General features: G+C 43.0%; 1 protein-coding gene across 1 annotated transcript; it reads left to right on the top strand.

Annotated features, from left to right (window-relative positions):
• The first annotated feature begins 3,778 nt into the window (after nucleotides 1-3,778).
• IL17A (interleukin 17A) lies at nucleotides 3,779-5,478 on the top strand. The gene is made up of 3 exons (XM_064415806.1): nucleotides 3,779-3,805; nucleotides 4,315-4,559; nucleotides 5,241-5,478. The coding sequence occupies exons 1-3, from the start codon at nucleotides 3,779-3,781 to the stop codon at nucleotides 5,476-5,478; spliced, it is 510 nt and encodes a 169-aa protein (XP_064271876.1).
• The last annotated feature ends 5,228 nt before the right edge of the window (nucleotides 5,479-10,706 follow it).

The following is a 10,706-nucleotide window of genomic DNA, read 5'->3' as shown; positions in this document are numbered from 1 at the left end:
CTTGTATGTATGGCATGTATGTATAATACTTGCATGTATGTATTGCATTTTATTGCTTGCACGAAGGGAGAGTGCTGCTGTATTTATAGGGATTTATAATAGCTACTCAAAAGGAAGAAAATACATTCTCTTCAGAAAGAAAAAAAATAAGTAAATGTGTTCCTACTTGTAAATAAAAAAAATCTTATTTTACAAAAGTGTCATAAACTTAACCGATGGCAATTAAAAAAAAAAAAGGTGTAAATTCTCTTTTAATTTACAGCAAGTTCAGTCAGGACTCCAGAGCTCCAGCACTTGGATGGTTGCTGTGGCTGCCCCTGGATCCCTGGAAGTGTCCAAGGCCAGGCTGGACAGGGATAAGGGGAGGTGTCTCTGCCCATGGCAAGGAATAAACACCAAAAGAGATCAATTTACCCATGAGCTTTCCCAACTGCTCTTGCTACCCAAAAGCATCCCAAGGTCAGATTTATACCTGTGTCCTTGTCTGTTCCCAAAGGACTCACCTTGACAGCTCAGCTACCCAGGGTTTTAGATGCTGCTGCTCTCAGTGCTGTTTGCTGGGGTGCCCTGTATTTCCTTGGAAAATAGCAGGGTTTGTGAGGCTGGCACAAACAGCTGGACTGGATGATGCTGGTGTCAAAGTGGGTGTCTTCCAACTCAGGGTATTCTGAGATTTTATGAATAATGAGCAAAACAGCCAAGGACTGCTGGGAGAAGGGTCAGAGGAGCAATTTGGGATCCTGAATTCACAGAATGACCAGGTTGGAAGAGACTTTGAAGATCATTGAGCCCGACCCATGCCCCAAGTGCCACATCCAGTCTTTGTTTAAACACATCCAGGGATGGTGACTCCCCCACTTCCCTGGGCAGCCCATTTCAGAATTTTCTCATTGTTTCAGTAAAAAGTTTTTTCCTTATCTCCAACCTATATTTCACTTGGTGTAGCTTGAGACTCTGTCCTATGGTTCTGTCAGTGGTGCCTGGAGAAAGAGCCCAACCCCACCTGACAACAGCCACCTTTCAGGGAGTTGTAGAGACTGATGAAGTCACCCCTGAGTCTCCTTTTCTCCAGACTAAATGACCCCAGCTCCCTCAGTCGTTCCTTATAGGGCTTGTGTTCCAAGACAAAGGTGAAAAGAATCAGCCAACCAAAGTCTGGGACTGGTAAGGGTCTCTTTAAGCACTGAGATGACAGAGTTTGTCTGAATGAAAATCAGTACCTCTATTTCAGCATCAAATCTGAATGCAGAGTGGAAAAGTCCCATGGCTTTAAAAGCAAAAACTGTCTCTATAAATGTATTTGTAGGGAGTTCACCACAGATGGGATGGGTACTGATGTAACAGGATTGTAACAGGATGATCCTTAAGGTCCCTTCCAACCCAAACCCTTGGGTGACCCCTCCCAGAAGAAAGAAGGTGCGCACAGAAGGAGAGGAGGGCTCCTACTGGGTTAATTAATTAAATTAATTTATTAATTATTTTTAATTTAGTGAATCCTGTACAACTTCACTGATGCTGAGGAGGAGATGCCACAGGGTGACACCTGGCTCCTGAGGGTGCTGCTGGGTCTGCAGAGCCATCCTGTGATTCTGAGATCCTCTTTGAGGGGAGAAAGTGTCATCGAATGCCAGCACACCCAGATTTGGATGCATGAGGAATCTCAGCCAGGTGAAGTATTTAAATAGCAACTTACTCTCAAGAAAGCTTTCACCAGAGCCAAGAGAAGGGGTAGGTTTATATTCAATAGGCTTTTGATAACTTTTTTTGTTGTTGTTGTTTGGGGGTTTTTTTGCTGTTTCAGTAAGCCTTTTTTAGTGTCCCAGTTTCTAGATCTCTAGCTAACAGAAAACTATGTGTCAGAATACAACAAATCCTTTGGGGTAACTTCCAATCTCATGGGGAAAATCTTTTTTTTCTTTTTTTTTTTCACTTCAGAGCATTAAGAATTACAAAATAATTATTTGGTACTTGGTAAAATCTTGGAATCAGAAATTTCAAGAGGCACATTTTCTCCTCAGATCTTCACATCTTGCCTACGACAGCTGCCAACACACGTGTTCGTGCCTTGATATAGACCATGGAAATTATTTTTTTTTTGCCATTGTAGTGTTGTGGTCCATCAGCCATGTTCAAAATGCTAAACTATTTACCTTTACTTAGGTAATCCAAACCACTGACGCATTTAAGAAAGACAATTCAGGGTCAGGCTGCTTGAACCTGACCTTCCGCTGCCTTGTAAGCTTTCAAAAATGTATTTTGCTTCTTTGACCCACTTTGAAAGGATATTTCAGTAAATTGCACTAGAGAAAACCCCTTGTGAGGGGACCATTTCCTTTAACCTGCACACCTCTAACTTGAAGAGGGAAACTGAAATATACATTTAATTTCTGAAACGTCAACATGTTTTAAACAAGCGGATGTAGGTCACGGGTATCCTAGAACCCGCAAACTAAATTCTACCCTCATTTGCATCCTCCTTTGGATGGCACAAGGTGAGCAAAATTTGGACTTAGATATAAATATTAAACAAATATTTTTAAAAAATCTGCACCTTCTCCATATCATTTTTATTTAAAAAAACACACTAGAATTAGACCTGGGAAATGTTCTGATCAGCAGCTCAAGGTTGGTATACTGAGAGTCACTTCATGGGGCAACACCTGAGCTACTCAAAACCCACAGTCAGAGCAAAATGATAGGAGTGTTTCCTAAAAAAAAAAAAAAAATCAGAGAATAAACTTGATGTTATAGAATTTTAGAACCATAGAATGGTTTGGGTTGGAAGGGACCTTAAATATAATCCAGTTCCACTTCCTGCCATGGGCGGGGACACCTTCCTCTATCCCAGGTCTCCTAGGCCTGTCCTGCCTGGCCTTGGACAGTTCCAGGGATCCAGGGGCAGCCACAGCTCCCTTGGTTTACCTGTGTCTTATGTCAGTTTGCATCTCTCAGCCTTCACAAAGTTTTTCTGGAACCCCTCTCTCTTCTCCCTAGCTTAGGAACTGGAAATTTAACTATATCCATCACACTTCCCAAACTCCTTTCCTAAGGAACAAACATAGCACGAGAGAAGGAAAATGAAAGCAAAATGCAAAGGTGGCAAGCTCGAAACAAAGTTCACTCTTTTTTTTTTTTCCTGTGTGGAGTGTGACTGACTTTTGGGAGCTCAAGCATTCTGATTAACACTGAGATATCACCAAGCACTCTGATCAACACTGAGATATCACACCTGAGCTATAACCATGAATAGCCCAGTTCAGAGGAGAATTGAGCTTGAGCAGGGACACTGCTCCTCAGACATCAAGAAAAATTGCAGCCCATGGGAAGAATATGAGAGCAATTTGGTAGTGGCCAGCTGTCCAACACCTGCCCAGTCTGGGGTGAAAAGACATCAGACCAGCCAAGGAGTGAACAGATCCAAACCTGTGCCAGCGACATTTGGGTTTGATACCTGCGGCATCCCAATTTAAAATCACATACTTTGCACCCACAAATTTGCAACATTTGTGGGTTTTTCACCATTTGAGTGACATGGCTGATGGAATGACATCATCTACAGAGCTAAGATATATTGTGTATTCCACCAGTGTTAATGGAACATACACTTCTTAATTTAGGTTATGGTCAGAAACCACAGTTGGGGGAAAAAACACCTACTCCAAATTATTTAGCACACCCCAAAAACCCTTATAAAAGGTCCAGCAGCAGTTGTGTCCAGACACCTTCAGCTCAGCAGAGCCCAGGACAAGCATCAGAAGCAATAAGAGAAGGAAGGAAGATGTCTCCAACTTTTTGCGCTTCTCTGGTAAGAACTTAAATTTTGAGTTTATTTTCCCCCAGTTTGACAGAGACATATTTAAATCATAATAGATGTAATAGGGATCTTCACCCACCTTTAAAATGCTTGTTTAGATCATTAATAATTAAAAAACTAAAATGTGAGAATGTTCATGGGGCAGCAATGAGACTGTACATCAGTGACATGGAGCTCCCACAGCATTTTCTGAGGCAAGAAATACATTGAAAACTCAATGAGTTTTCAATTAGAGTGTCTTTCTTATTATTATACCATTTCTGCTATCTTCTGTATTACATTATTTTCTGTGATTTAACATTACAACCAGTTTACAACTGAGTGTACATATAACTGTCAGCACTGTGAGAATCAGTTAACGAGAACAAAAGTGGGTGTGACATACGGCACATTTCTCCATAATTACTCCAACCTGCAGCAGGGGCTTTAACCACCAGTTAGGCTGACTGTGGATGGATGTCACACCTGTCTCGTGTCCTAAATGCACCAATTCTTTCCAGCTCAGACCCCTGCTCCTCGTGCTGCTGGCCGTGCTGTCAGCCAGCAGTCCTGCCCAGGGAAAGGTGATCAAGCCTGGGCTCAAGCCAGAGAATCTCTTCAAGCAAGCATCTGCTGGATGCCTGACCCAAAAAGACTCAAAATTCCCCCAAACTGTCAGAGTCAACCTCAGCATCAGCAGCACAAACCAGGACACCAAAACCAGTCCAGATGTCAGCAGCCGCTCACTGGCTCCGTGGGATTACAGGTATGATTCCTGTCCCTATGGCCTGGAAAAACCCTGGATGCCCTGGCCAAGAAAAATGCTTTAATCTCTATTTTCAGTGCTTTACAGTTGAGAGATTTTGGAAATATGAGGGTATCCACGTCTGTATAATCCTCTTTGAAAGAGAACCAGTACAGAAAGCAGCACAAAAAAACCCCATATGGCATAGGCAATATACAGAAGGCAAAGCAAACTATTTTTATAATTTAATAATTAACTTATATACTGAGGCAAGCTTTATCTTCTAAAGCTTTCTTTATGTAAAACTTCATTAAAAAACACCTCAGAGGGTTAATAACGCACCAAATTCAATGGTGGTTTAACACCAACGTTTCACGTTTTGGGTAGGAACTGAAGAATTTGGGGCCTGTTAGTTGGAGTAACAGGTTGGAAAGCTCAAATAATTTCTGATAAGTCTTTCAAAGTCAGCTCCAGCTTGAAGCCAGTCCTTTGCAAAGGCAGTTGCATGCAGCCATACATTTCAAACTATCCAGCATTTAGTTACTTACATTTTATTTCGGAAAAACCTGCAGGCTTGGAGAATCTGCTGTCCCCCCATAAGCAATACACCCCTGGATGCAGAGGTTCCCGAGCAGGGAGCCCAGACTCATCCAGACAGTCTTGCCTTTGGATTCAAACCTTCCCTTTCCTGCCAACCCCCAGGATCGACGAGGACCACGACCGCTTCCCGCGGCTGATCGCGGACGCCGAGTGCCGCCACAGGCGGTGCGTGACTCCGGAGGGGCACCTGGACCACAGCCTCAACTCCGTGCCCATCATGCAGGAGATCCTGGTCCTGCGCAGGGAGCAGAGGGGCTGCCAGCAGTCCTACAGGCTGGAGAAGAAAAAAATCACCGTGGGCTGCACCTGTGTCACCCCCTTGGTCCAGCACCAGGCCTGAAGGGAGCTGGCGATGCAAGAGTGAGGAGCCATAAAGAATTTCCTTGCCTGGAAGGGGCTTCCAAAAAGCTGAATCAAGCCATAAAATTTGTCAAGGATACATCAGAATATATTGAAAATTATGTGTCTTGGGTAAAAAATAATGTTTCCCCCCAAAATCTTGAACTCCACAAGTTCAGAATCCAGACACCTTCATGTGCCAGGCTGAAAAGCAATGGGAATTCTACCCATCCTTAGTTTACACTTTGAAATGTCTATTTATGTAAATCTATTTATGCTGGTGGAAAACATAATAATGTATTATCCTAATATATGTATTTTTTAAGTTTTAAGGTAATGTTTATTTATCTTTGTGTAATAAAAATATCAGTGAAAATCTCTTTGGTATTCTCCTTTCTTTCTAAAGAAGTGTTCCTGACAAGGCAAGAAATCACTCTATCATGACCATAAAAGAGATTTACATGATGTTAAATCTTCAAATTTGCTTGACAACATCTACCTCTGCTGCAATAGAATGTAAAGCCCATGTGGAAAAAAAATAGGAAAAACACCATTTTACCAATAGAGAAGCTGAGATACCTGGAGGAATATTATTTATAAAGTGGCATCAAAGAGATTCACATTAAAAACAGACAAGAAAAAAAAGAATTTTCTGCTGGGTAATTACGGAGTTATCCACCTAATTATCCAATTGGAAAAGGATTCGTAAAGATGGGTTCAACACGACACTTTGAATACTTCTTTGGGGGCAAAGAAAGTCCCTCCCCTAAAACAGCGAGTGCATTTCCACTGCTGAGCTTTAACTCCACTCCAAAATCTCCTGTGAATCTCAGCCCAACCCATTTCAGCCCATTTTCCATGGAGCAGAGACACCACCTGGGAACACCGGGAGAAGCTCACGAGAGTCAGGTGGGTGACTGAAGCAATTAACCACATCTGGCTGATTGCAGTCGTGATTCTTCTCCGCGTTCATGTCCTTCCAACACGTTTTCAGCTCTTCAAATGTGGAGCATCCTGACGCAGCACTTCAGCCGCGGTTGGGTGGAGCTTGCGTGGGTGGCTGGCTGGCACAGCAGACACAGTGGGTTTATTTAAAGCACACTGGGGTTAAAGGCGCCCCAGTGAACGTGTTCAGTGGTTCAGAGGGCAAGGCTGGCTGGTGAAGATGTGGATGTTTTGTTTGCTGCTGTCTCAGGGAGGTGTGGCCCTGCTGGGGCGCCGGCAAATGCAACAGCAAGTGCAGAACTTGTAGAGGCACAGAGCTCAAGGCTGAGAATCTCTAACGAGAGGGAAGGTCCTCTCATGTAGGAATGTGCCCTCTGTTGACAGAGTGACAAAACTATCTTTTGTCCCCCTAAAAAGGAAAGAAGCCCAGAAGTTTCTCTCATTGATTATGTGAAAAGCCACCTCATAGGACCCAGGAGACTTCACCTTAAACTTAAGGGCAGCTAATTGGACAGAAACCAAAAAGTCCTGCCTGGACAATTTAGTAGAAAAATAAGAGAACAAAGAAGCTAATCGCTTTTGTGAGATGTTTTACCAGGAACAAGATCTCTTGCACCTGGCTTGGTTTTTTCTGTTTGTTATTTTGCCTTTTATTAAACCTTTTCATTTCCAACACTGCAGCAGAAGCCATCCTGCTTATTTTTATGCCTCCAATGATAGCTGAGCTATCTTGGGTGTGCTATAAGCCTCTGAGAGCTTATTAGAATTGGCTCAAAGGAGACTAATATAACACTCTCAGGTGAAAGCATCTTCTCCAGATCCAGGTGTGATAATCCCAAATTTCACTACTGGGAATTACTCCCTCCATCTGTTCCAGTGAGCCCAAATCCTCCCTAACCTACTCCAGGTGGGTCAGCCTCTGTAACCTAAACCCACAGCACAGCCACACCATTCCCTGACCTGGCAGATAAACACTGGGCCAAGGAAACATTGATTAACTCAGGCTGACCACAGTACCTGCAATCACAGCAATGAACTCCTGTCCACACCTTCAGTTACCTTCAAACATTAATGTAACTTTGCCTAAACAGAGGAATCTAGGAGTGTGTGTGATCCTAACTTAGTTTCTGACCTTATCTCCAGTTATTCTTCCTTAAGGTCTCCTGCAGGTCCTGAAGTTTAACCCAGCTGACTGTCCCACAAACAAGAATGGACTTTAAAAAAATTACCCAAAAAAACCCTAAACCAAAAAACATGGAGGAACACTCATCCTTAAAGGTTTGCAAAGATTTATATAAATATCAGTCCAGGAAGATTGAAACAGAACTGACTTCCTTGTCATTTAGATAATATTTTCATGTCCTACCACTCCTAGAAGTTTTGTCAAACGATCTGCAATTAGCAGATCAGTGAAGGAAATTCCAACAGTTAAAATCACAGAAAGTCCAACCCTTTCTTCCCTGAAAGTCATGTGCCACTACTGGAGTTGGCACATGTGTAGTGGGGACTGGAAAATGCTGAGAGAGCTATGCTGAGGTGGAAAAACAGAATCAGGTCAGAAAGAGATGACACAGCTGGAGCATGGAAAAGCCAACAGCATTCTGCTGACAGACTTCACAGACCCACATCATCATCATGGAATGGTTTGGGTTGGAAGGACCTTAAAGGTCATTTAGTTCCAACCCCCTGCCATGGGCAGGGACACCTTCCACTACCCCTGGGTGCTCCAAGCCCCCTCCAACCTGGCCTTAGTGAAGACACACTCCCTTGCAAAAATCCAGCATGATTTTTGTTGAACCATTTACCAATCCATCTAAATTTGAGCCTTAGGACAGAACCACTTTTATTTATTTGGACAACTCTGTGCTCACACCTACAGGCTGCTTGGGTGTTCTATATGCTCCTGCAGAAACATTTAATAGGTTAATTAATAATCTGGATTTACAGGGCCAAAGACTGTTTTCTTTCCTATTTCAAGTCCTCTCCTAACTCCTGGCACCATGAGCCAAGAGATTTTCTTTCCTGATTTCCTTCCTTGTTGTGTTTAGTTGGAAAGGTGCAGAATAATCTCAAACCAATGCATCCTGACAAGGGTGACCTCATCATTGTTCTTATTCTTCTCCTCTCAATAATGATCACAATGAGACACCAAATAGAGTGGAGCTCCTCTTTGACCCATGCACAGCTCCTATCAGTTTGAGTTTCAACAGGTAAAGATTGTTCCTCCTTGTTTTCAAGAATTTCAGTGCAAATTTCTGCTAATTTGATGCTCTTAAACGATATTGTCATTGGAGGGAGGGAGCGGAATTGCTGCAAAACCCTCTCCAACATAAAAGTTTCCAGTCCTGCACTGCTCCCCATCTCAGTTTCGTTGTCAGTTTGCAAAACCTGAGCAGCAGTGTCTTGGCAACCTGTTAGTAAAACCCACCAGAAAGAAAAGTTTGAAATTGGATTTTTGCAGATAATCACGAGCTCATCATTGCCACTTATCAAAGCAATCTAGATGGAAAGCAGATGCTTCTAAAAGGTGCTGCAGATTCAGCTGTAATGAGGGCCAAGAACACAAGTTTCAGACATCTAAAATAAAAAGCCACCCCGAAAAATTATAGGGTCAAGTTAGAGAGGAGATAAATCATCTCTATTCGTTTACCAGAACTGGAAACCTTGGTCATGATACACATATAATGTGCTTACTAAGAATGCAGATAAACAGAAACATGATGGTTTGTACTGATTTTACTCACTCATGGAAAGCTGTGCCCAGAAAACAGCATTTTTTCAGTCTGTGAGCCCCAAAGAGCGTCAAACATATTTTTAATCTTTTATTGAAGTTATACAAAAAGGTAGAAAAGCTGAGCCACTTTTCTGAAGGAAGAATAAATAAACAATTACACCAAAAGCGAGAAGGGATTTCTCTGAAGAGCTGAGGACCTGAACCTGCTGCCCCTATCTAGCCCTGGAAGTATGGGGAATAATTAGAAAATATGAAAAATGTTTTTAATGCTCAAATATCCTGAGTTGGAAGGGACCCAGGAGGACCACTGAAGTCCAGCTGCTGGAACTCCTCTTTGTGAGCAGCAAAGGCAGAAAGTGTAGTTTGTGTCTGGTGCTGAGCCTGGCTGGCATCTTCTCAGCTCCTGACAGCCAGCACCAGCCCATCCCATCCCCACCAATGCCTCTGGCTCTGCTGGTATCAATCTGCTGGATTGGTACCAGACAATCACAAACATTTTAAGCAGGTTTGGGATTTTTTTTGTCACTGCCTTGCAACAGTGCTGTAGAAAATGCAGAATCACCCCACTCATTCTTCTTGAGCACAAGGTTAAAAATAATATCAAAGAAGGAAAAGGGAGAAGGAGGTGGAGACAAAAGGAAGTTGTGGCATTTTAGAATGGTTTGGGTTGGACATTAAGGATTATCTCTTTCCATCCTCTGCCATGGGCTGGGACACCTTCCACTATCCCAGGTTGCTCCAAGCCCCATCCAGAGTGGCCTGGGCACTTCCAGGGATGGAACAGGCACAGCTTCTCTCTGCCACTGCCTCACCACCCTCAGAGGGAAGGTCAAGGAAAATCTCCTGTTTTGGAGGTGATGGTGGCATGCGAGCAGGTTTCTGGTCTGGTCTCTTGGGCCATCTCCAGAACCTGCAGCTGATACAGAAACTCATCCTATTGTCTGTACCCATCATGTTGGCACCGACCCACAGACCCCCACAGGACTGACCAGAAAATTTCTCTTCCAGACAATTTCTGGACTAATCAGAAAATTTTTCATTGCGTTAAAATTTTGCCTGTAATATCAAAGTCCCAATAAACCATGTCAGCTTTCCAGCCATTAAACTTCTGCCTTACCAAACAGATAATTCTTGGTTTTTTCAACCTTTTAGCTTGCAACCTTTGCATTCTTTACATATTTAATTTTGTAATGCTTTCCAAAGCAGTGACTTTTGTGGAATAGGTTGTCGTGACCTGCAGTCCCTTTGAACACTCCCAGGAGCACCTGCCTGTGGTCAGGGGTGCAAAGAGGTCTGAGATATTTCCTGGTTAACACATCCACAGGTCACAGCACAGGTCTGGGAGGAGGCATCTACCTGTCCTGGGTCACTGCACTGTGCTCTACCCAACATCCCACAGGAGCTGCCACACCAGGATCAGCTGCCAGAACACACAGCCAAGGGGACCAGTGAGAAAAAAACAAAAAAACAAAAAACAAAACAAAAAAAAAACCAAACCAAACAAACAAACAAAAAAATTTTTAAAAACCAACAAAACAAACAAACAAACA

This window comes from Passer domesticus, chromosome 3 (assembly GCF_036417665.1).
Source record: "Passer domesticus isolate bPasDom1 chromosome 3, bPasDom1.hap1, whole genome shotgun sequence".
In the NCBI taxonomy this organism is placed as follows: Eukaryota; Metazoa; Chordata; class Aves; order Passeriformes; family Passeridae; genus Passer; species Passer domesticus.
The sequence above is the reverse complement of the archived record's forward strand: the minus strand, read 5'-3'. Positions and strand labels throughout refer to the sequence as shown.